Source organism: Diabrotica virgifera, chromosome 6 (assembly GCF_917563875.1).
Source record: "Diabrotica virgifera virgifera chromosome 6, PGI_DIABVI_V3a".
Classification (NCBI taxonomy): domain Eukaryota; kingdom Metazoa; phylum Arthropoda; class Insecta; order Coleoptera; family Chrysomelidae; genus Diabrotica; species Diabrotica virgifera.
Window position 1 is genome coordinate 80821414 of NC_065448.1, and position 27863 is coordinate 80849276.

Below are 27863 nucleotides of genomic sequence, written 5' to 3' on the forward strand. Positions count from 1 at the left end.
GCCTACCTCAACTGCTGATGATGATACAACTGAATCTTTTTTCAACGAACTGGAATCATATCTGCAAAATATCCCAAATAAAGAAATCGCTATCATCATGGGTGATTTAAACTCAAAAATCGGTGTTACTATGGATGACGAACATATACGAAATATTGTGGGTAGATATGGAATAGGTGAACGTAATTCAAGGGGAGACCGCCTTATCCAGTTCTGCGTGGACAATGACTTGACAATAATGAACTCTATGTATAAGCACCACCCCAGAAGATTGTACACTTGGATCTCACCTGGCGGACGACACCGAAACCAAATCGATTACATAATGATTAAACATCGCTGGAAAACATCTATTAGCCAATGTAAAACACGACCTAGCGCTGACTGCGGCTCTGACCACCAACTTCTTTTTGCAACGCTAAAGCAAAAATTCAAGGCATGTGCTAGGATCCGAAACAAGAGGATATCAAAAATAAAAGATACACAACAATTTAAAAGCCAATGTAATGAAAGTTTCGAAAATATTTTACCAACTATCGCCACTCATGATTCCGAAAAGATTTGGTTATCTTTTAAAAATACCTTGATACAGACCTTGGCTGACTGCGAGGCACAGTCTAATGCCGTCTCAACCGGACCAAAAAAAGTGTGGATGTCTGCAGATACTTTTGACCTCGTTGAAGAACGTAGAAAACTTAAAATTGCTGGAATCGAGAACCCTCTCAGGAATTCCCAGTATCGACAGCTATCTAGAGCTATTCAGGCTGCTTGTAGACGAGACAAAAACAAGCATATAGAGAAAATCTGCAGAGAAATTCAACTACATGCCGACACAAATAACACCAAAGAACTCTTTGATAAAGTCAGACTACTCACACGTAAATTCAAACAGAAATCTTGGTCTATCAAAAATGATGAAGGTAATGTACAGACGGATTTGGACAAGGCTATTGATGTTTGGAGGGCGTATTGTAAGTCTTTATACGCCAATACGGACCAGATGCCGGTGGACACCCCGTTTGTACCTGACTGCCAGACCTCCACTTTCCATTCTCCTTCAACAGAGACACACCACACTAGTTTTGAATTTGAACCTGACATACTTTTTTCCGAGGTGGAATTCGCTTTAAAAAGACTTAAGTTAAACAAAGCAGCAGGATATGATCTCATTACTGCAGACGTCTTGAAGCATCTTCCGGAATGTGGAGTGAAAATATTACATCGATTGTGTAATGAAATATGGCACACAGGCGTTTGGCCTGAGGATTGGAGAAAGACCATAATCATACCTCTTCATAAGAAAGGTTCAACAAATAATTGTAACAACTACAGGCTATTAGCTCTAATATCACACGCCAGTAAGGTGATCCTCTACATACTGCAACGGCGTCTAGAAAACTTCATAAGTTGGCAAATAGCACCTGAGCAGGCTGGATTTGTAAAGGGCAGAGGTACTAGAGAACAAATCCTTAATGTAAGAAACATCATAGAAAAAGCCAGACAATACCAGATCCCGATATTTATATGTTTCGTCGATTATACAAAGGCCTTTGATAATGTTAGATGGGACAAACTATGGAACATATTGACGACAATGGGTGTACCTAAACACTTGACTCACCTTATTAGCAAACTGTACCAAGATAACCTGGCATATATTCGAATGGACGGATACCTGTCTGACAAATGCACTTTGGAGAAGGGAGTACGCCAAGGATGCGTTTTATCTCCCTTATTATTTAACATCTATTCGGAGTTCATAATGCGCAGAGTCTGGGATGGTTGGGAGAGAGGAGTAAACCTAGGTGGTGTTAAGATATCTAACTTGCGTTTCGCAGACGACACTACACTTCTAGCCTCTACTCCAGAAGAAATTATTGAATTATTAAAAAAACTCGAGGAAGAAAGTGCTAAATTTGGACTCATGGTTAACTACAACAAAACCAGAATCATGGTTATTGATCGCCAACAACAGTTTCCTGAAACCCAAACTATTGCGGGATGCGAGGTAGTCTCATCTATGATATATCTTGGAGCTCTAGTTAACAACACAGGCAGTTGTGAACCCGAAATTAGAAGACGCATTCAACTAGCAAGAGCAGCAATGAGTGAACTAAACGGGGTCTGGCGTGATCGTCACATTACTATGACAAACAAAAAGAGACTCGTTTCAACTCTGGTCTTTTCCATATTTTACTATGCATGCGAGACATGGACAGTCAAAGAATCAGATAGACGACGTATAGACGCCTTTGAAATGTGGACATGGAGACGCCTGCTTCGAATTCCATGGACGGCTCGCCGTACAAATGTCTCGGTTCTGGATGAAATTAAACCGGATCAGCGTCTCTCCAGTACCGTTTACTCTAGAATTTTAAAGTTCTTTGGTCATATCCATCGGAGTGATCACAAAATGGAGCGGTTGGTGGTCCAAGGAAGGCCTCAGACTCAACGCCAATGCGGAAGATCTCCACAGCGATGGGCGGACATTACTAAAAAGCTTCTCAACAAACAGTATACTGAGGCAATACATGTAACTGATGACCGCGACCAGTGGAGAAATATTATCAATCAAACTGTCCGAGCTGCTGAAACCCAATTATGAACCACAACACATCTACTAAGATGTTAATGACTATGATGATGATGATGCATGTACTTAACTTACGTTATCTTAATATGACGATTTCGAGTTTTTCTAAAGATAGATTTTGTTTTTCGGCCCCCCCTTAACGAACTCCCCTGTATTAAGAGCCAATATATGGTAGAGGTACATTCACAGGGTACAAGGTTTCTACCCATGTGATAATCTAACGTGCTCGAGTAACTGCAAAAATCTCCGCTTGGGCTCCCCTACCACAATTCATCTGGCACGCATCTGGCATCTCGCCAGGACTCAGTCTATGGACGAGTATATTATGTTCACAAAATGTTCAACCACTAACTTTTTTATAGATGCATAAAATATTATTATGATGGAACATCTTGGAGAACTTAAAGGAAAATAAATGTTTTTGAGATGTTTCATTATACTTAGTATTATATCAATATTGAGAATTCCGGTGACTACTAAATAATTAAATTTATAACGAAATCCTAAACCTTAAACACGAAACTAAAAGCAAAAAAGCAGTTTTATGTTTACATGTTTATTAATATTTATACAAAATTAGTAAATACAGTAAAGGCCTGGTTTGTCTGACCAGATCGGCCCGAAAAATTTCGTTGATATAAGCTTCGTCTGTTTGTGGTTTGTAGGTACATGTGCTTTTTTGGATTTAACTTCTGGACCTGGATCCCGCTTACCAAAAAAAGTTGATTAATAGCAAGCTGAAAATTTGTTAATAGCTTAACGGTGTCTAGTCGGACAAACTTTGATATATGGGAACACTGGAACCGGGGACGTATTTTAATTGTAGAACGGGTTAAAAATTTTGAAGGTCAGACTACGAAAACGTTCCATGTATTTTGTCGGACAGAACTTCCAATTAATTTGTTACCATTTCATTAAACTCTCATGCAAAAATCAGACGAGTGTATTACCAACTGGGCATTTTAATGAGTGGAACACGAAGAACATGCCAATGACAGGAATCATGTTGGTTAGTAAAAGCAGTCTGATTTTTTCATAAGAGTTTAATGAAAGGGTAACAAATCGTTTGGATGTTCTGTCCGACAAAATACATGGGGCGTTTTCGTAATCTGACGTTTCAATTTTTTAAACTGTTCCACAATTAAAACTTCTCCTGTTCCAGTGCTCCCGTACATCAAAGTTTGCCCAACTAGACACCGTTAAGCTATTAACAAATTTTCAGCTTGCTATTAATCAACTTTCATATCCAGGTCTATTCATATTATTATTCTCTATCAACAAATAATATTTTAAGGGAAATGGCATTTCATAAAAAACATATTTTTATCAACATGGACACATTAATTCAAAACTCTGAAAGACTTTGTGAATTTAAATGGCAGCAATTACACAGACCCGTTATCCTCATAATAAGTATTTGCGATAACCCTATCGGGTATATATACACCTCAAAATGGATATCTCGACATATTCATTGTTTCAGTGAACATGGCGTTATTCAATTCGGTTATATTGTTGTCAGTGTTGACCCTTATTGGTAGCACCCTCGTAACATCTTGCAAGGATTATCCTACGCTGCCGCCCATCCGTCCCGTCCCTTGCAGGGGTAAGAATTTTTTATTTATTATATTTGTATTTGAAAGGTTATAATATATTAGAGAAGGGCAATATTACTTTTAAACCCTGCCGAAGCGTCCATGTAACCACTGTGACATTGGTAACAGTAGTTAAGAATCTTGCAAATAAAAATATTTTATAACTACTGTGAAATAATTCCATTTTATTTTTTTACAATAGAAATATGAGTGTTAATTAATAGTCATTCAGTAAACAGCCAACTAGACGCAAGAATATATTGACGAGTTTATGCGACTCGGTTGCAGGTTATTTTGTTACCACTTTAATTTGTGGTAACGAAATCGGTCGGACGGGCGGAAACAGCTCGTGTCTGTAAATTTTGAAAGGCAAAGGCGTGGGTGCGCTATGGTGCTGTGGACTGTGGATAATATAACTCTTGTTACCACTTCTCCGAATGGTTACAATGGTTACTTACCTATTACAGTGTACGGTGTAATTAAACATGGATAAGTGTCGTTGACGATTTTTTTTTTAAATTGTTGACACTATGATTATTCAACTTAAAAATAGGTTTTCTAATGTAAATTATCTCGAGTGTTTGGCAATATATTATGATTTTGACAATTTTAAAAATAACACAAAAAATATTCCCAGATAGAGCCTTTCATCAATTTTTAAAGCTATCTGGACAAAAAATTTGACACAGTAAAATTAATAACAGAATTGACAGTTCTTTTTAATGATCCAGATTATATTGATAACCAGTGGTGTCATGGTGTGGGAACGCGTGGGAACGCCGTTCCCGCACTGGTTAACAAAAGTTAAAAATAATAGAGAATTTAGGTTTTGTAAACAAAAATTAGCAGTGCGTTCCGGCACTGCGTTCCCGCACTGCCAATTTTGCCATGACACCACTGTTGATAACTTGATAATGCATTTCAGGAAGATGTTAAATTGGTAAACCTATTTTTAACAGTTTCGGCTACAAGTGCATCCTGTTTTCAGCAATGAAGCGGGTTAAAACCTGCCAAAGAAATACCCAATTGCAAGATTGATTGTCCTTATTTTCTATAATTTCCGTTGAGAAACGCTTTTTAAATGGATTAATGACAAAATCCTCTTTATACAATTCTGTTATTAACATTTTTCCAAATAAACAAAAACTTATATTTGTGAGGTTCAAAATAATTTTTTTAAATAAGATTTTTTACATCTGCTTTTTGTAACCGTTTAGAAAAAGTCACGCTTCGCCACTGCTTTTAAATTCGAGACCCACCATTAGTCTCGGCCTATTTGGCCTCGAAATTATAGGCATTAGTCATGCTTTGAGTGAAATTCAGACAGGTATTTTTGTATCCTCTGACTGATATTGAATTTTTTAACTTTGTCTTTCAGTATTGGTAACCAGATCTGGCTACATTATACTGCCCAAGTAGCAATTTGTCGAAACGTTGTCTACCGCGTGGCAACGTTTTCTTACAACGTTGTTATTGCCTAGAAGACGACCCTATTCTGCACTGATTTGGTGGACGATTTTTGAGTTGTCTTGACGTTGCCTAGGCAACCTCCTGTTTAAGCAACATCGTTTTGTAAGCGTTGCATAAGACAACTGAAGTGACTATAAAAAGCACCTGCGCGTGCAATGGTTGCTCAAGGAGTCAGACTAGTTATGTTTTTTACCTATATTTTTAACACCTGTATGGTGAATGCGAATACCAAAAAGTAAACTCTTTTGACATCGTATTGGGTATTTAAATTTATATAAATACATAAAGGACTTATTACCTGATGTGAAATTTATAAACGCATCTCAGATTACCGTCAAATATGGATATTTTACTTTTAAAAAACACACGCGATCCTTTTTTTATGACATTTTTGACAAAAAATATGCAAATTTAAAAAATCAAATTTTAATATAAAAGTCAAAATTTATGTTAAAGATGTTCTGTATAAATTTAATGTATTGATGGTGCTTTTAAAGGTATCAGAAAATGCCTGCATTTTTTATATTCTGTGTTTTCATTTTCTTTACATCCCAAAAATCTCAAGTAAAACCAAAATGGCGCATTAAACAATATTACCAATATTACTAAAAAATACCTTATTACCAACCTTAGACGGATAAGACAACTTAGAAGTCCAATCGCCAACCAAACCCGGCCGCGCCGACTATCAAAACCATTTTAGAACGCACCCTCTTATTGGGTGACAGAGGTCATGTGACCAGTGTCAAAAGTGTATCATTCTCCTTAACAGCGTTGGCACATTTAGTAGATTTCTACTATTTTGGTAGATTTTTGATATTTTTTAAAAAATTCTAGTAGGCAATATTTTTTAGTAGATTTTTGGTATATTTCAACAGAATTTGATCCATTTTTTTCGAATCATGAGGAAACTATAATAGGTATTTTTGAAAAATTTAAACGCAGAATGAAAGACTGCATTATTTAGAAAAACTAAAAGGTTTCTTTTGGACGAGATATTTGGAATTAAAAGTCACACTAATTTTTTTCTGTTTTTACCCCTGTAACTTATTAAAATAAACGTCCTCGGTAATAACGTAATCTTTCTTTCTGCGTTTAAATTTTTCAAAAATACTTATTAGTTTTCTAAGGATTCGCAAAAAATGAAAACATTTAATATACATTGAACATTTTAACAGACGACATTTTGCACCTATCCCCTTAAGTTAGCTGTTGTTTTTATTATAAAAAATCCCAAATATATCCCAAAAATCCTTAAGTATATTGTATATTTCAGTTTTTGATTTAGTAGATTTTAGCTAAAAAATGGTAATTACCAGTTGGTGGTTTGGAATAATTAGGTTTTCAATTTTGTGGAATTCCTCGTGGGACATTTAGGACGGGTGTGCATATCACTGTATTACTGTATTTACATGGCCTAAAAAGAATCTACTGATTTTGTGAAAACAAAACTACTGAAAGAGTAAAAACTGACCTGGCAACCCTGTCTGCCAAAGCTGATACAAAGATTAAGGTTATCAAATCTCAAATCTGCTGATAAAACAATGGAATGGAAACCAGCTATTAAAAAAACAAATAAACAGGTTGTTAAATAAATCGAAAATTTCGATCAAAATAAAATATATAATAATAAGAAAAAATAAGGTTATAAAGGAAATTCTTTTTCTCCTCTGGAAGTTGCCGCAAACGTGTCACACCTCTAGAACAACACCTAGGGTCGTGACGTGACAGACAACTACTCAACTACAGAGTCGGCCAGGGCGTAAATTAGTTTAGCATTATAACATATTTAAGTCGTTGCGATTGTTGAAAAAACTGAACTGTGATATGTAGTTGTCACAATGGTAATAAATTAGTTGCCCGTATAACTAAAACTAAAGGTATTACTTAACGTTGTAACATCGTAATGTCAGTCGGGGTAAGGGACGTTGGCCGCAACAACTGAAAATAATCTTGGGCAACGTTGTATACAGTGCATTTGTTTGTACTGACAACCAATGCGTCAAAACATTGCTACTTGGGTGATGTGTTTGCCAAATCATTATCTTTATTTAGTAATATAAAGACTTCTTCTTATCCCTCCTTTTCCATTCCATTTCTTTTATGACTATTGACGCATCTATCCATTGGACTCGGTACTCATTATCTCAGGCATGTTTCCATATCGGAGATCTATCAAACCTTTTTATTTTTCATGTTCATTTACTCTAACAAGGAGAGGTTAAGTACAGTAGAAGGTTTTTATTCGCGAAGTATATGTAAATATAACCTAACTTAAAATTCATTTAATCTATACATAGTCCAGAAAGCCACTGCGCATCCGCTAGGAAAAATATTCTGATTCCGATTTTTTGCACAATCTTACCCAAAAAGGACTCCTTTTAACAAATTTGCATGTTGCCAGGACCAAAAGATGGTCAAAAATTTTTTAAAAGTTTTTTTTTTTTTTTCTTAAAATTATTTTTTTTGCATGGAAAAAAGTTTTTTTAGGTTTTTTGGATCATTCCAAATAGAAAAGGTCTTTAGTGACTTTTCTCTAAAAATAATAGTTTTTGACATAAAGGCGATTAAAAATTGAACAATATTGCGAAATCGGCCATTTTTAACCCTCAAAAACTATGTGAAAAACTGGAAATTTGAATGTTGCCAAGGTAGGTGGATATTCTTTAAACATCGATTGATGAAATTCCGAAGAGTTTTTTGCAATACAATATTCAAAATTCCTTTGTTTTTAAATTGCTAATCAAGCGTGCGCGACACTATTTTCCACCGACAGTATGGTGCAAATGAAAGGAATAAATTCGTTATCTCGTAAACCGGCTACTCTAAGAAAAAATCCCGAAACAGGTCGATTTTTATTTTTAAGTTATGATATTGTGGAGTATATGGTATACTAGTGACGTCATCCAATCTGGACGTGATGACGTAATCGATGATTTTTTAAATGAGAATAGGGGTCGTGTGCTAACTCATTTAAAATATTTTTCAATTCTCTATTCAGTAATATAAACATTTACATATTTGTTTATACAGGGTGTCCAAAAATTTTTTATTAAATTAAATTATTTGACACAAAAAGAAGTAGAAGGACACCCTGTATAAATAATTATGTAAATGTTTACATTACTGAATAGAGAATTAAAGAACCTTTCAAATGAGCTACCACACGGTCCCTATTCTCATTTAAAAAAATCATCGATTGCGTCATCACTCCCAGACGGATGACGTCACTAGTATACCATATATGCCAAAATATCATAACTTAAAAATAAAAATCGACCTGTTTCGGGATTTTTCCTTAAAGTCGCCGGTTTACGAAATAACGAATTTATTCCTTTCATTTGCACCATACTGTCGGTGGAAAATAGTGTCGCGCACGCTTAATTAGCAATTAAAAAACAAAGGAGTTTTGAAAATTGTATTGCAAACAACTCTTCGGGATTTCATCAATTGTAGTTTAAAGAATATCTACTTCAAAGTTTCAGCTTTTCACATAGTTTTTGGGGGTTAAAAATGGCCGATTTCGCAATTTTTCAATTTTTAATGGCTTAAAATATGTCAAAAACTATCATTTTTAGAGAAAAGTCTCTAAAGACCTTTTCTCTTTGGAATGATCCAAAAAAACTAAAAAAACTTTTTTCCACGCAAAAAAAATAATTTTAGGAAAAAAACAAAAAAAAAACGTTTAAAAAATTTTTGACCACCTTTTGGTCCTGGCAACATGCAAATTTGTTAAAAGGAGTCCTTTTTGAGTAAGATTGTGCAAAAAATCCGAATCAGAATATTTTTTCTAGCGGATGCGCAGTGGCTTTCTGGACTAACATGACTTTTTAGTCATTTTCAATTTTTTAATTAATTTTAATTATTATTTACGAATATAGAGGTCGCTTAAGATTGTGGTTCCTTCTTTATCATTTTAATAAATGACAGTCTTCCTCAGCTGTTCACGTGGGCTCAAGATGGTTTGACTCAGCCATGTTGTCTTTTTAATATATAAAAGAATTTAGATGTGATTTATTCATATTAAGGTGAAACAGTAGCGATCAACAGGTAGCGAAAACGCGTTCCAAGATTGCGGCTGTAATTTTGAATATTTTTTCGGGATATTTGGCACACGTATTAGTAATATAATAAAGAATGGCGGTACAGAGCCCAATTTGAAAAATATATTAGTATGTGGAAATTACTCTGTAATAGGGAACTTGCACTAAAAAAATTTTTTGCATAAAATTGTTAATTTATGTTTTAAAATGTTATATTCAAAATATTACGTCTTAACAATGAATAGTGTACGTACAACATCTAATCAAAGTTCCGCGCCTAAAATTTCCGTTTTAAACAACTTCAAAAACGAGACCTGGGGTCTGACGTCACAGGCCACGTTCGGGGTGGGCTATTGCATTTAATGCAGTTTGCCCATAGATAAATAATATAGTTGAAATATCTTGTTTTACTCTGTGGCAAAAATGATTTTTTCTGTGACAGGCAAAATATTAACATTTTATCTCTGTTGACATTTATCAATAAGTTCTTTTTTATGAAATTACTTTTGTCGTTTCTTGTGTTGAAGAACAAAGAAGAAACAAGTAACTTAAAAATAAACAAAACTTTTAGTAATAAAAGTAAGAGTAACTAAAAATTATTGGTGCTACTATAGTATGCGGGTTTCTACTATAGCTTGCGGTCTACCGAGGGATGCGGTGTAAGTATAAGCTGAGATGATAAAGATATTAACTTGTAAAATAACAATAATGATTCTTCTTATTTATGCGTATTATTAACTTTGTAAAGAAGGATTTTGTTGGCTATGTACACGTTCTATCGGTACGTCTGCTAATCACCATAATCTTTTCTCAGAAGGCTTTGAACACAATAATGAAAGGCTCCAGTAGGTACTAATAAACATTACAATAAAATATAATCTTTATTTTAATGTAAATTACACCGTAATCTTTTCCAGGATATACGAAATCCTTCGATTAGAGGTAGGTAGATCAAATCCACGGGGTAAACCGTATACTATAATATAATGGTACCAAACTATTGTTATAAACGGTTTAAACATGCTTATTAATAACTCTTACTTATTTGCCTTGACACCTCGCATTTCTCCAATAAAATAGCTTTCACTACTTTTTATAAAAGTTGCCACGATGAAGACATCAACGGTAGGTAAGTTAGTCAGATTGACCTTTTGAAAAACCCTCGTCCGTCATATTATGCGTTTTAAGCTCTTTACAAAGTAGCACTCAACTTTATCAATTTCAGTTTAAAACTAAGCTGATTGGGGAACTACTTATTACAATATATAAGATGAACATAAATAATACCTAGGAATTTTCGATTAAAGACGATTAAAATGTAATATACCCGTGATACCTACCCTAATCGCGTTGTTTCCGACTAGCTAGCCCGATTGACCGTGGCCAGTGACGTCGAACCAATAGAAGGACGTTCAAGAGCCTCCTAAGATATTTGAATTTTATAGCATTTTCAAAGCGTCGTAATTAGCGTACGGGTTAAAAATATTTGTATTTTTTTCGCATGCAAGCGTTTTAAGATCATGTTAACTTATGTTTTTTAATATCATTTTAATATTTAAAAATTTATGCAAGTTTCCTATTAAATACAATATTAAAAAAACGAGCCGGTACCGCCATTAAGAAGAACAAAAAAATATACTTTCTTCAAATAAACTTTTTTATCCGATGCCTAGATTTTGTGTCATTTTGGAACTACTAATGAAATAAAAAATTTTAGTAGTTGAATGAATTTATGTCTGCCCCCGGGTATGTATACGTTCCTAGGTGACGAAATAAAAAAGCAAATACATAAAAAACCAGTTTATTTAGATTTAGGCAATGGTTGAAAGAATTTAGTAATTTCCTCTTACTTGGCAGTTACTTGTTACTTATTCCCAAATAAAATAGCAAATGGATAAGATTTCACAAGAAAATAGCTTCAGACCAATATTTCATAAAGAAATCAAAAAGCTCTTATGCCATTCTTATACTTTCACTAAGATTTTTAAAATTAAATGTCTTGTTTCCAGTGCTTGTTGAGACTTCTTTTTCAATAAGTCGGTTTCAGTCAAATCTTCATCTTGCTAACCAAGCAACTCCTGAAAGTCACTTGATTATATCTGTTTGATCCCGTTTCCCCCTATTCCACTAGCAATTTCGACGATGTTTGCAGTTAAAGTTTGAACTTGCACATATTCTCTTCATTTGCCGCACTCAGGACACACCAAAGTTTTTTCCTCCATGATTTCAAAAGTAGAAGGAAGTTTTCAAATCAGTTTAACATCAATCGAAGATTAAGATGAAGAGATCCCCTGTCAACAGGCTTATTCAATCTAGTAATAGAAAAGATAAGTAAAGGAACCAATATCCAGACAAACGGCACAATTCTGAACAAAAAGCAACAGTTTGTAGGTTTTGCAGATGACTTAGTGTTTCTGACACGTTCAAGAATAGAACTTGTTTACGAAAAATGTTTACAAAATTTGAAAAAGAATCTAGAAAAATGTTCTGATTATAAACCAAGAAAAATCCAAGTATATAGAAATGAGAAAATAAATGGATCACTCCAGGGCCGCCGCTAAAGTGTTGGCCGCCTGTGTGCAACTTAATATTTGCCGCCCCCTTCCAACACTTTAGTCGTTTCAACGTAGGTACTAGTATTTAAAGAAATATGCAGGACACCATAACGCGTATATGAATAATAATTGCTCTGATCTCGACCTTACTATATTTAAATATATAGGCCTGGATCCCGCCTACCAAAAAAAGTTGATTAATAGCAAGCTGAAAAATTGTTAATAGCTTAACGGTGTCTATTCGGACAAACTTTGATGTATGGGAACACTGGAACAGGTGAAGTTTTAATTGTGGAACAGGTTAAAAATTTGGAACGTCAAACTACGAAAACGTTCCATGTATTTTGTCGGACATAACTTCCAATTGATTTGTTACCATTTCATTAAACTCTCATGCAGAAATCAGACTGGTGTTTATCACCAACTGGGCATTTTAATGAGTGGAACACGAAGAACATGTCAAATGACAGGAATCATGTTGGTTGGTAATATCAGTCTGATTTTTGCATGAGAGTTTAATGAAAGGGTAACAAATCAATTGGATGCTCTGTTCGACAAAATACATGGGACGTTTTCATAGTCTGACGTTCCACATTTTTAAACTTCCCCTGTTCCACAATTAAAACTTCCCCTGTTCTAGTGTTCACGTACATCAAAGTTTGCCCGACTAGACACAGTTAAGCTATTAACAAGTTTTCAGCCTGCTATTAATCAATTTTTTTTGGTACTCGGGATCCAGGCCTATTTGAAATACAGTAGTGTGCAAAAGAAAAGCGTGTCTAAAATCATTAAATTCTCAACTTAGACTGAACTATAACCCTATCCAAAACAATACATAAGCATAAAGGAGCAATATCATAATAGCAACCGTCGAGTAATAAAAATAAACCATCTGGTAATAAAAAAGACTTTTTTATTACTCAATGAGAGCAACTTAACAAGCACTTATCTAAATTCTCGGAAAGTATCCTATTGTCGTATCATACTCTCTTAACAAATCATTAATGTTCAGTATTTGAAAAAATCGCATATGGGCCACGTAGATACAAATATCTTAAAGTCCGAAATCCGCCAGCTACTTTGAACTAAAAAGCATTCACGGAACTACTTTATGACTACAGCTGCAAAAGGGCAGTTCATATAATAAATAACATTTTATGGCATTTCTGTTTAGATTGTTTGGAATATTAGAGTTTATAGAAATATCTGAATCATTACTATTTAATGTTTTGAATTTATTTTTGTTTTAAAAAAGGTATTATCATCAGTGGCCTGCTTTTGGCCTCCCCCAAAATCGGCCGCTCGTGTGCGATGCACACTTTGCACACATGGTAGCGGCTGCCCTGGATCACTCTAAGGACGAATGGCAGAGATTAAAAATTTGAGAAGGTAACTGAATTTGAGCACCTTGAAGTGGCACTTAATAATACAGAAGACGAAGAAAGAGAAATAGATAGAACGTTGTTGAAAGGTAGCAAAGCAGTAGAATCATTAAACGAACTGTTCTTCTAAGTCCTGAGAAAACTTTTTGGTGGTATAAAGAACGCTAACGGGGAATAATAATAATAATAATAATAAATTGCCTTTATTTAGTCTGCAAAAATTTACAAACACGATATACATGAGACGAAGTCCAACTAGAGCTACTCCACTTAACCTCAAGTTTACAAAGTTAGTTTGAAATAATTAGAATGTAAAGTAATTTATAATTCGACATAAAATAATAATATAATACTGAAATGATAAAAATAGTCATGTGGCTACTAGAAAAATAATATAAAGAAAATAATTTGTGATGTTATGTGATAAATGATAAGAATGATAAATAAAAACAAAAATAATGATAACAATAACGACAACAATATACTATATAATAATAATAACGTTACTGCGATTGTAGTAAAAATTTCTTATAATGCTGCTTCATGAATTCAAGAGATTTACCTCTTAAATTTATTGTTAAACTATTAAACACTAAAACAGCATTGTAAGTAAATGATCTCTGGAAAATAGCTAGTCTATATCTTGGCAGCATAAGACTATGAGGATATCTCAGATCCAGATTATGAGCCTCTCCACGAAATACTAATTTATTCCCTTAATAAATAGGATTTGACGACGAAATAATTCGATATATCAAAGAGGCGAGGTGATATTTGTATAAATTATGTATGGTTAACCATTGAAGTTCGTTTATTTTGGATGATACACGATCGTATTTTCTTATGCCAAAGACAAATCTGCAACAATTATTTTGAATTTTTTGCAACCTTAATTTCGTAACTTGATCTAAGCAAGGATAAAATACCAAGAGCCCATAATTAAGAATTGAGATTACCATAGTTTCACAAAGTAATTTACGCAATTCAAAGTTTAAAATACCTTTACTTCTATACAGTTGACGCATAACTAAATAGCACTTTTTTACTAAAAGGGTGACATGCTCTTGAAATCGTAGCGTACAGTCATATATGACTCCTAAGTTCCTGCAACTATTAACATTTTTTAGAGGTTCATTTTTTATAATTAGTTTTAAGTTATCCTGAACAGTGGCTTTATAATTTTTTGAACAATATAACAAAGAGTTAAATTTTTTTGCATTTAGTTTACGATTATGTCTAGTGGAATAAGTACAAATAGATTCCAAATCCTGATTTATTTTTTGTGACGCTTGATTAACAGAGTTAGGTTCAAAAGAGAAATAAAGTTGTGTGTCGTCTGCAAAAGAGTGCAACTTCAAATTATTTAAAGATTTATACAGGTCGGAAATATATATTGAAAAAAGAAGAGGACCAAGAACCGAACCTTGTGGCACCCCTGAAGTGACAGATGCAAATTCTGATGAATTATTATCGATTATGACCTTTTGATAACGATTTACCAAATAAAATTTGAAAAACTGTAAGGAGGTATCATCAAATCCAAAATATTTCAATTTAGCACACAGAAGAGCGTGATCAATAGTGTCAAAGGCTTTAGAAAAATCAAGCAATATGACTGAGGTTGCTTTTCCTTCATCAAATAATCGAAGTATATTATCTGTTAAGTCAAGAAGCAGGGTCCTTGTACTAAACTCTTTTCTGAAGCCTGATTGTATACACGTAACTACATTATTTTTAAAAATATAATCGTATATCTGTTTATAAATAACTTTTTCTAAAATTTTTAGGCACAGAAGAACAAACCAGGAGTTAATGGAGATGTATAAAAAACCGGTTAATATTATGTATATATGTGCGTGCATAACTGTGTATAAGAATGTACGCATATTGTACATAATATTCTTATACTTAATACTATCTATCGTAAATCAAAACGGGAACTGGTGTATGTTTTCAAAGACTGATAGTGTGTGAATAAACACACTATCAGTCTTTGAAAACATACACCAGTTCCCGTTTTGATTTATATAGAAGTGTGTACAAGTCAAACAGTCTTTTTCTTTACTATCTATCGTGGCTAAAATGATCAAGCAAACCAAAGCCATTAAAAAAATTATATTATTTCGACAGAAAACATCCTAAATATTTTCTATTTTTCAGTGGATAAGTGGGAAGATGTTTTTCGAGATCGCCAATCACCGGTTATTCCTCTCAAACATTGGGGAAATAAAAGCTACTGGATTGGCACCACCTTTCAGGTATCCAACTATTTTTAACTAGATTTTAATGTTTAACTATACAGGGTGTTTCATTGGGAAACGGAAATACTTTAATGATGAATAGAGGTCAGCAAGGCGGTTATAGGTATACTAAATTTTTTGCCCTACCGACTTTTATATCCGAGTTAGAGGGTGTTTTATAGATTTTGCTCATTTCTTTCCTAAGCCATAACTTTAGAACCACCCTGTATATTTTTTTAATATTTGGTACACATATATCTCATTCAAAACCCAAACGACCGACATACTAATCACAAGAAAAATCCAGGTCCGTATTAACAAAAAATTATAAAATAATTTTGACCTTAAAACAAAACCCTATATATTGAAATTTTGAAAATCTGTTTGCATATTTGAAAAGAGCACAAAAAACTAAGTCTAATAGTTCGCTTCGATGTTTCGGCCAGACAATTTTTTGGCTTTAATTTTGAAATTATATTGATTTTTTTTAAAACTCCACATTAAAAAGCAGGTATTATTAACTTTTAATTATAAATTATTAAATTTATTGAATAAATACTCATTTTAAAATAAATCAATATTTATTTACCACATTGGAAAGACCCAATTATTAATCACAAGAAAAATCCAGGTCCGGATTAACAAAAAAACATAAAGTAATTTTGACCTTGAAACAACACCCTGTATATTGACATTTTCAAAAATGGTTTGCACATTTGGAAAGACCACAAAAATCCGAGTTTATAGATTCAATTTGATTCTTTGTGCAAAAATTTATTAACTTTAAATTTGAAATTAAATATATTCAAATTTTTAAGAACCCTGAAATTAATAAGCAGGTTTTTAAAGCACTTTTATTAATAAAGCATTCAAGTTAATGAATAAATACTAATTTTAAAAATAATTAGGTATTATTTACAGCATTAGAAGGGCTTACTTACTAATCACAGGAAAAATCCAGGTCCGTATTAACAACAAAATACAAAGTAATTCTGACCTTGAAAAAACACCCTGTATATTGAAATTTTTAAAATACGTTATCACACCTGAAGAGAGCACGAAAAACTAAGTTTAATGTCCCGCTTTAATTTTTTGTGCAGACAATTTAATGACATTACTTTTGAAATTATATCGAAATTTTTATTATGAGTTCCCAGAGTTCTTAAAAATTTCGACATAATTTCAAAATTAAATTCATTAAAAAATTCATTAAATTGTCTGGCCAAAAAATGGAAGCTAACGATTAAACTTAGTTTTTTGTGCTCTTTTCATACCTATGTGCAAACGGGTTTTGAAAATTTCAATATACAGGGTGTTGTTTCAAGGTTACAATTACTTTATATTGTTTTATTAATCCGGACCTGGATTTTGGTTGTGATTTGTAAGTGAGTCATTCGAATGTCGTAAATAAGTATTGGTTATTTTTAAAATGGGTATTTACTTAATAACTTTAATAATTTATTGTTAAAAGTGCTTTAAAAATCTGCTTTTTAATTTCAGTGTTCTTAAAATTATCAATATATTTAATTTCAAAATTAAAGTCATTAAATTTCCTTCACGAAAAATTAAATCAAACCGATAAACTCAGATTTTTGTGGTCTTTTCAAATGTGCAAACAAATTTTGAAAATTTCAATATACAGGGTGTTGCTTCAAGATCACAATTACTTTATTTTTTTTTTGTTAATCCGGACCTGGATATTTCTTGTGATTAATAATTGAGTCGTTCCAATGTGGTAAATAACTATTGATTAATTTTAAAATAAGTATTTATTCAATAGCTTTAATAATTTATAATTAAAAGTTAATAATACCTTCTTTTTAATGTCAGAGTTCTTGAAAAATTCAATACCTATAATTTTAAAATTAAAGTCATAAAATTGTCTGGCAAAAAATTGAAGCGAACGATTAGACTTAGTTTTTGTGCTCTTTTCAAATATGCAAACAGATTTTCAGAATTTCAATATACAGGGTGTTGTTTTAAGGTCACAATTACTTTATAATTTTTTATTAATCCTGACCTGGATTTTTCTTGTGATTATTATGTCAGTCGTTTTGGTTTTGGATGACACACATGTGTACCAAATATCAAAAAAATATACAGGGTGGTTCTAAAGTTATGGCTTAGGAAAGAAATTGGCAAAATCGATAAAACACCCTGTAACTCGGTTATAAAAGTCGGTACTGCAAAAAATGCAGTATACCTAGAACCGCCTTGGTGACCTCTATTTACAATTAAAGTATTTCCGTTTCCCAATGAAACACCCTGTATAACACTTTCTTCAGTAGTTAGTTAAATATTGTTCCTTGTTCATAATACAGTGATGAGCGCGCTAATAACCGACAAAATAACGCAAAAGATGGAAAACGTATTAAGTTGTGAGATAAAAAGGGATGAAACTAGTCGATGTGGGAAATTTAGTGATACAAACGTATAAATTTAAATTATATTGATTGTTTCACACATTTAGACGTATCAGAGGAGTATCTCAACTAAAACTGTCACTGGTCACTGTCAAAATGTTAGTTGCCAAACTCGTCCGATACGTCTAAAAGTGGGAAACAATTAATATAATGTAAATTTATTCGTTTATATCGCTAATTTTTCCAACTCTACTAGTTTCATTTATTTTTATCTATATATACAGGGTTGCGAAAAAGTCTGACAACACGTTATTTTCTTGGAAACCGCTGGAACGATTTTTATAGATTTTGGACTTTTAATGCGGCCGATATTATAGTGGTAATAACATTGTTGTCAAATTTTCTCTTTTTCTGGAAATCTAATGAAGTTTCTTATTTCAAATGGAAAACCCTATATATTTTTTAAGTTTTGGAATCCTTAAGCGATACTGATTATTTTTCATATAATATTCCCTGCTATACCTAAATGCAATAATTTCTGAGTTATTGCTATATTTATTAAAAAAAAATTAAAACAATTTATAAAAATCAATTTTTTCCGGGTAGACATTACTTTAGGTCCTTTGGATCATTTGGAACAAAAAAGGTTTTGTAATTTTTCTCGACAGTTAATCGTTTTCGAGTTATAAACAATTTAGAACTGAAAAAAACGAAAAATGACGATTTTTAAGGTTCAACACAAGTAAAAAAAAATAATTTTTGAAACTACAAAGTACCTAAATATAAGATCAAGTCTTCTCCTATCAGACACCTATAAGAATGTTTGGCATATTTTATTCAAAAATATTGTCTTTTTAATTATTATTGAAGCGCATATGAGAAAACGGGCGATCGGATTGCGTTAACAACTAAAAAATAATATTTTAAAATGAAACAAGACCAAATTTCTTATCGGTAGCTGATAAAATAGGGCTGGAAATTGAATTTAGGCACTTCGTAGTTTCAAAAGTAATATTTTTTACTTATATTTTTGAACCTAGAAAATCGTCATTTTTCGATTTGTTTCTGTTTTAAATTTTTTATAACTCGGAAAAGATTAACTTTAGAGAAAAATTACAACAGACATTTTTTGTTCACAATGACCCAAGGATGTGTTTACAATGACTTAAAATAATGTCTACCTGGGCCGAAAAAATTGATTTTTATAAATTGTTAAAATTTTGATTTTTTAATAAATGTAGCAATAACTTCGAAATTATGGCAAATAGGTGTAGGGAATATCGTACAGAAAATACTAAGTATCCCTTAAGAATTCCAAAACGAAAAAAATATACAGGGTGTTCTATTTTAAATAAGAAAGTTCATTATATTTCCAGGAAAACGGAAGATTTGACAACAATGTAATTACCACTATAATATCGGCCGCATTAAAAGACCCTCACCCACCAAAATCCATAAAAATCGTTCTAGCGGTTTCCGAGAAATTACCGTGTTGCCAGACTTTTTTGCCACCCTGTATAACACCTTTTGCGTTATTTTGCCAGTTATTAGCGCTCTCATAACTGTATAGCATTTAGTCATGTACCTAAACTTTTTCTTTCAACACCAACAAAGCGACAGTTTTTATATCGGAAGTTATTTTAGAAATTCTTGGATGAAGTTTATAAAATTTATTGAAAGATTATTTAACAGTTTAATCGATCAGATTGCCAAACGGCCCAGGCTGCCAAATCTCATTCACTTCTCTGAGAACAATCTACCAGTGGATGATTCAGAAAGGTCGTATTTTCGAATTCAATCGAATTTTTTCGTATATGACTTAACTCGAATTAAAAAATTTTCGTATACGAATCTGAATGTGTATTTTTTAATGTGTTTCGAAATGTTATACTTATATCGTATATCTACGAGAAGAATGTGCATCGGCAACACTGCAAATTCGAACAACCAAAACTCAAATAAAAAAAGAAGAATAATTGTTGACAGTTTTACTTAACCTATTTTATGGTGATTTTGTCGTCTAAAACAACTTGTTTCTTGTAATTTATTGAACTTGATAAAAACTTCTCACTCCGTTTTGGACATAGTTGTCTCTTATTATTTCTAGTTGTTTTTCCAGTTATTGTCTCTTCTTTTGTCTGCACAATCTTTTAGCTTCTCTCCTTTGGGTTTTATAATTAATTCTCTTTACTTTTTTATATATTCAGTCTTGTGATGGATGACCGAAGTTAATTTTAACGTTTGAGTTAAAGTTAAGATAACTCTCAGGAATAACGTGCCCATAACTATATAGGTAAAATTTGGTGTGATGTATCGCTCGCAGTTATGAGATAGTTATTTATCATCAACGTTATATTAGAAAGAAGTTTTGAGGAACAAATTTTGAAGTAACAAAGAGAACCTTATGTACAAATAGTACAAGTTGGAGTGAGCGCGAGAGATTGTTCCGAACATACCCGTCGTCGGCTACCGCCGATGACCGAACAGCAAACAGCTGTTTGGGTTCGTTGGTGTTTCTAAGTTGCTTTCAAACGGTAGATAGAAACAGGGTTGCCAGATTGGTGTATTTTCCCAAAATTTTTAGTTAATTTGAAAGCTTCTATTGAAATTTTTCTAAGCAGAAATTGTAGTGGGATTTTTTGGGAGCGGAAAACTATGGATGATTTTAAGGGGTCATGGTAAATTAAATTTGCGAATGTACATAGAACTGTATATTGTACTTCCATATAATCGAAGACGATAGGAACTATGAATTATTTCCATGGCCCTCGTTGATATTTTAGTATGAATTTTGCTTTACTGTTCTCTTCATTTGACTAATAATTTATTAAAATGCGGCAACAATTTAAATTTGGGGACTTTGGGGTATTTGAGCTTCAATTTCAGGGAATTTCAGTTTCTAAGTGGGGGATTTATAAAATATCATCTGGCAACTCTGGATAGAAAGCTCAGTAGGTACTTAAAATAAAATTTCAACTTATATCGCTTGATTTGATTTTTGTATAATTTTTAAAATTGTATTACCCTTCTATTCTTAATTATTAAATTACTAGCTTCTAAATTCACTTGATTTCTGTCTAAAAACAAGTCAAAAGATGAACCTAACCTTGCATAACTACAGAGTTATCTCATAACTTGAGGTTTAACGTCGCGTTATAAAGTGACCAAGAAATAACGCAAATAGTTAAGTATGATACATCACACCAATTCGATGGTTATAACATAACTACAGGATAACTTTACGTTAACGATAACTTCGGTCATCCATCACAGGGCTGATTATTTCTATTTTAAATTTTTACGTTGTTCCTTGCACTAGGAATATTTTGCAGTCCGCATCAAATTAGTGTTCTCTCTTTCCTTTTCTTATTTTACCAATGGTAAGTTCTGTCGCTTGAATCATGGACGTTTGTATTAGTTTATATTCCTCCTTAAATTTTCCGTTATTTTCCTTTTCTTGGTTGTTTGGAAATTTCTTAAAGAACGTTTGACTATTCAATATATATGGTCAGTTTCTGCTTCTGTGTAGCTTCTACAATCAGTCATGGATCTTTTTTGTTTTATTTCAATAAGAGCATGTTCTATTTGGTTTCTCCTTTTTCCATGAGGGGGAATCCAGGTCATTTCATGTACATCTTCATGATCAAATTGTGTACTTCTTCTTTTAAGGTTATGTCTCATTGAAAATTTTAATATTTTCTCTTCGTTGTCATTACTTTCTTTATGCATCCTTTTATCACTTGTTATCGTCATATAATCTTCTCTTCATACTCTCGTATTCATATCTCCCACAAGAATTTTTTGTCTATTATCTTTTCTTCTGTAGGAGCATGTGCGTTAATTAGTCTGATTTTTCAGCCTAATTTAGCGTTTTCATTAATTAGGCAAATATTGCTGTAAAGTCTGGTGGGACACGCGCCAACTCGTAACTCTTAATGACAAATTTTTTCAAATCAAAATATACACCGGCCAATTCGTAACTTTTCTACTACCTGACCCTCCCAACCCGCAACTTTATACAGGTGAATTCGAAACCATTGTTTACTTCTAATACCCCAAGTAGATAGGTTAAAGGTAAGAAATAAATTTGAACAGTAACGGATTAAGCCAACAAGGGGCATATAGCATATTATGTAAGCGAATGGTTCTTGGTTTGCTCAAAAACATATTGTGTATTATCTGTACCTATAAAAAAATAACAAAAATTGAAATCTCTTAATAACATAATTGAAACAATATGATATGTATAGATAGACCAGGGCGGATCTGTAAAAAAACGTCTATTTGCGGATGTGCGAGGTGGCATTCGGATTTTTGCAGATCAAGTTAGGTGACAACTTCAATAATAATAATTGACTTATGCTCCTTCTCAAATATGCCCGGAACATTAATAAAAAAATTAAATATTTAAAAATTTCGAAAAACGTTGATTTTTTTCTATTTTCTTTGCTTATAACTTTAAAACGATTCATTTTGGAGCAAAGTTGTAGGAAAATAAAATAAAGATAATTGAATTTTGTATGATATACGACTAGTTAAAAATGTCTACCCTAATTGTCTAAAAATTATTACCCTTTCTGTAAAATAGCAATAAATACAAAATAAGGGGGCAAAATAAGCCTCTTCAGTGTTTTTCAACAACTTTGGTTGCACTTAGAACCTTCGTAATTCACACAGAAAATCCTTATCATATGTACTTAAATCGTCCACCAAATTTCATTAAAATCGACCAGACAGATTTTGCATAATAATTTTGCAATCTAAATTTTTTAAAAAAAGTTCAAATTTTTTAAAGACTTTCTGAACAAAAAGTAGATCATTTAGAAGTTTGCTAATTTTGTTACATATAAAGAGGCACTCTACCTATCCAATACACTTTACATAATTAAAATCGGATTATCTAAGCGGCCTTAGCTCTGTTTCAAAGTTATAAACAATTCTTTGGCATCCACGTTCACTTATTACGAAATCTGTTACAAGTATTTCAGCCATTTTAACAAAATTTATTTCGACTTTCTCATGTAACTCGTCCAAGAGAAAATACCTACATGATGAATAACTTTTACACCACCTTCAAAGAGGGTAATTTATACAAGTACATACCTGGAATACCGGTATTAGATCAATCAACATCGTTAGTAATTACTTAGAAAAGAAAGTTACAAATTCACCGGTACTTGGTGGGTTACCGAATAATTACCTGCGCGCCAGAGTTACCAGTTGGCCTGTAATTAGGATGGGGGATTAAAATAGTTACGAATTCACCGGGACCCGTCTGGGAAAAGTCCCGATGTTTACTACTCGGCTTATGCTCTCTGACACTATAAAATATCTATCCCAAGGGATGATATTATAATAATTAATTTCTGAAGTAACTAGCAGCTAAAATTTAAGAAATATGCGAAAAGCAATTTCATTATTGTCCGTTTGCTATATCTATCAGTTACCTTTTTTTTTTAACTAAATTTTAAGTTTATTTTTAATCAATATAATAAATGCTTTTAATATTCATTTTAGGCAACTTGGTTTGAAGCAATAGACTTTTGCCATCAAATGCATATGCAGCTACTTACCATCAACTCAGCAGAAGAGAATGAAGTAATTTACGGATATATAAAACAGGCCAGTAAGTATTATGTCAAATACACGCCAAAAGTGAAGAATGAAAAATAACGAGAATAGGTTAATGATGATAGATTTAATTTATTAACTTGTAAAAGAGTATTTTGTTATTATTTTATCGATATTTTGGAGAAATTGGAGACAAGTACATTACCAGCACTTATTAGTAATTTTTATAACAAATTAGATGTACCGGGTGTCCCAATAAGAATGGCTCTCGGCCATATCTCAGGAACCGTTGATAGTACAAATTTGAGAAAAAAAAAATTATAACAAAAGTTGCCTCTTGGAAAGCCTGGAAATTATTTTCGTAATTGTGCGTCCACCGCTAGAGGGCGTAATTGAATATCAAAAATTAAAAAATCTAAATTCTACAAAATTTTCCTGATGAAGGGACACTGGAAATCCGATCGTCGTATTCTACCTTTGCAAATAAGAGGTGGGGGTGAATGGGAACCTTGTTATGAAAAAATGGATTTGTTGAAAACAGATCTTTTTTGAAAATTACAAGAATTATAATTTTGAACCAGTCTGATAAGTAATATGCCAGCTAGGAAGCGTTATTTAATTTTTTTACAGAAATCTAGTTTTCTTTGCAAAATATTAAATACAATTATGCATTTTTAATCCTGTTTTATAAAATTATAATAAATTAGCAATAGAATAACGAAAACCGCATGTCGATACCTTTTTTCTATCCAGAAATATCTTAAGAAACGTTTACATTTTACATAACTGTTACTGTCAGCGGTAAACTAAGTTAAATATAAGTAGTGTGCTATGGAGAAAACAAAGAAACATTTTCCAGATGTCAACGTATATAAATATAATTTATTAAAACAACAATAAGACAAGTCACACTATAAAATATAACAAAGAAATAAAAACAACTACTTAGTGACGACCTAAATGTTCACATTGTTGGTCATAATTTTCGATGCAAGCATTCACTCTCTCAAGAGTAGATTGAACAGTAGTCTCAAACTGGCCAAATTGTTGCCTATCATTTTCGATGCAAATATTTACTACACTACTACTACACTACTCGAGAAAACATGATCCAGAGAATACAAAACGCCATTCAAAGCATTTCGAGAGCAGAAATTGAGACTACTGTTCAATCTACTCTTGAGAGAGTGAATGCTTGCATCGAAAATGATGACCAACAATGTGAACATTTAGGTCGTCACTAAATAGTTGTTTTTATTTTTGTATTATATTTTATAGTGTTGTTTGTCTTATTGTTGTTTTAATTAATAGGACTTTTCAACGCTTTTCATTTGTTTCGAGCCTCTGTCATATGTCGTATAATTCGTATATAATATTAATATACAACATATATGACAGAGGCTCGAAACAAATGAGAAGAGTTAAAAATCCCTATAATATACGTTGATATCTGGAAAATGTTTCTTTGTTTTCTTCATAGCACACTACTTTCCCTTAACTTCCTTTACAGGTGACAGCAAGTTATTTTTTTAACCTTTAGCTACCCGCGCATCAAGTTATAGCATAACTACACTTAAAATACACTTAAAAACAGCGGATTTGTTTTTTTTGTTTAAAAAATACGCTTAGATGTTTGTTATAAACCTTATTCGGCATCAGCGAATACTTGGAGTTCCTTCTTAGTAAGCCAATTGGGATTTATAACTGGAATCTGATTCCATGATAAATAAAATTACTAATAATTTTTTTTAATGTGATTTTTTACATGAGAAACAGTATTGTTTATAAAGAAAAATATATTTTGTGCTATAATGACTTAAAAACAATTGAAAGATGTACTTATATTACTACTTATATGACTATAATCGTGGCGTATATTGTCCACCACCGGAAACAACAAATACTAAAATGTAAATTACGATCTTCCCAGAACGCCGATTATAACGAAACTAAAACCAATTGTAAAGCACATTCCAGTGATAGGTTAGGTAGATAAACAAGATCAAAAATTAAATTTTTAAATATATTTGCAGTAGAATTCTTATATCTGGCGTACAAAATACGCAAGCGTGTGTAGTTAAATGTTAAATTTACACGTTTCGTAAGATATCTCGAGATATAAAAAAGGTATCGACATGCGGTTTTCGCTATTATGTTTCTTATTTGGTCTAATATTGTAATATATGATTAAAAATGCATACTTGTATTTAATATTTTCCAAGGAAACCTAGATTTCAAAAAAAAATTAAATAACGCCTCCTAGCTGGCATCCCTATTACTTAGTAAGCTGGTTCGAAATTATACCTCTTACATTGACGAAAAAGAGCTGTTTTCAACAAGACCAAGTTTGCAAATTTCGATTTAGCAAAACTGGACTTATGCCATTTTTTCATAACAAGGTTCCCATGCACTCACCCCCATCTCTTATTTGCAAAGGTAGCATTAAACTTGTAAAATAAGATATGCGCAGAATTTTATGAAGAATACGATGATCGGATTTCCAGTTCCCTTTCATTAGGCAAGTTTTGTAAAATTTAGATTTTTTAATTTTTGATATTCAATTACGCCATCTAGCGGTGCACCTACAATTATGAAAATAATTTCCAGGCTTTTCTCGGTATGTGCAGCTGTCCACCTTGTCAAGTGGTTGTTGGTTAATCAAAAGCTGTGTATTTAATATTTCGCGCTTACTAACTACCATGTACTTTGTTTACTTATATCTGATATGCGCGACATTATTCTTTATAAATCATCTAGATTATCTGCAAAAACTACTGCGTTATCCGCATATTTAATGTTGTTTACACGCACTCCGTTGACTAATACGCATTACTGTAGTTCTTTAAGCGCTTGCTCGAAGATATATTCAGAGTATATTAAACAACACCGGGGACAGAATGCATCCTTTCCCCACTCCTCTATCTATGAAGACTGCCTCTGTCTATTGGTCATCCACTTTAATATTGGCAGTTTGGTTATAATATAAATTATATAAGATTCTTAAGTCTCTATCATCTAAAACTGCTTCTTTCAATATATTTCTACTGGGTGACTTTTAAATGGAAATTTTTGTGTTTCAGACAAAGGTTTTGAATATTGGACAGCAGGTACGAGACTAGTCGACGATATTAAGTACGTATGGTTCCCCTATGGCGATTTAGTAAGGTACACAAATTGGTCAAAAGGTCAACCTGATTTTCTAACTGGAGAACAATGTTTACAACTTTGGAAAGCTGATGAACAGTTACAATGGAATGACAGACCATGCGATGTCCGCTTTTACTTCATTTGCGAAAGATACGACTGTCAAAATACTGGAAGAGGACCACCAAGATTGTAATATTCTTAAAAATAATAAACATTATCATTATCAGTACATTTGATTATTTTTTTCAAGTTTTTTAATTTAAAATCAATGGGAAAAATCCCAATAGTTGGCTGTATACCATTGTTTAAAAAACTCATACAGAAGTAAAAACTTCAAATTGTATTCTGGTATAAAATCGTTTATTAAAAACTCTCTAAGATGTCATCCAAATGGATTGCAAAACGTTTTCGTTCTAATTCAGAACATCTTCAGTGCATTCTGCTGAGTAGTTTGAAACTAGCACACTATTTAAAGTGATAACCTCATAATATATGGTTTACATATTATCTATTAATATAATATGGTGACTACAAGTTGATGTTGTTAGATTTAATATAATACATGCTGAAAGGTCAACATGCTTCCCTGCTCGAAAATGCTAGGTACTTGCCAGTTCAATGGGCACTGAGTTGGTCTGTGCCCATTGAACTGGCAAGTACCTAGCATTTTCTAGCAGGGAAGCATGTTGCCCTTTGAGCATGTATTATATTAAATACAACAACATCGACTTGTAGTCATCATATTATATTATTAGATAATATGTAAACCATATATTATAGGGTTACCACTTTAAATAGTGTGCTAGTTTCAAACTACTCAGCAGAATGTACTGAAGCTGTTCTGAATTAGAACGAAAACGTTTTCAATCCATTTGGATGACATTTTAGATAGTTTTTAATAAAC

At 32.5% G+C, this 27863-nt stretch overlaps 2 protein-coding genes across 4 annotated transcripts in view; one reads left to right on the forward strand and one right to left on the reverse strand.

Annotated features, from left to right (window-relative positions):
• Positions 1-27863, reverse strand: part of LOC126886472 (uncharacterized) — a 614879-nt gene that overhangs the window by 328833 nt on the left and 258183 nt on the right. The gene's annotated exons all lie outside the window — the stretch shown is intronic.
• LOC114335759 (perlucin-like) lies at positions 4034-27188 on the forward strand. The gene is made up of 4 exons (XM_028286053.2): positions 4034-4199; positions 15799-15896; positions 23759-23867; positions 26893-27188. Exons 1-4 carry the CDS (start codon positions 4082-4084, stop codon positions 27150-27152), a joined length of 585 nt encoding a protein of 194 aa, XP_028141854.1. The 5' UTR covers positions 4034-4081; the 3' UTR covers positions 27153-27188.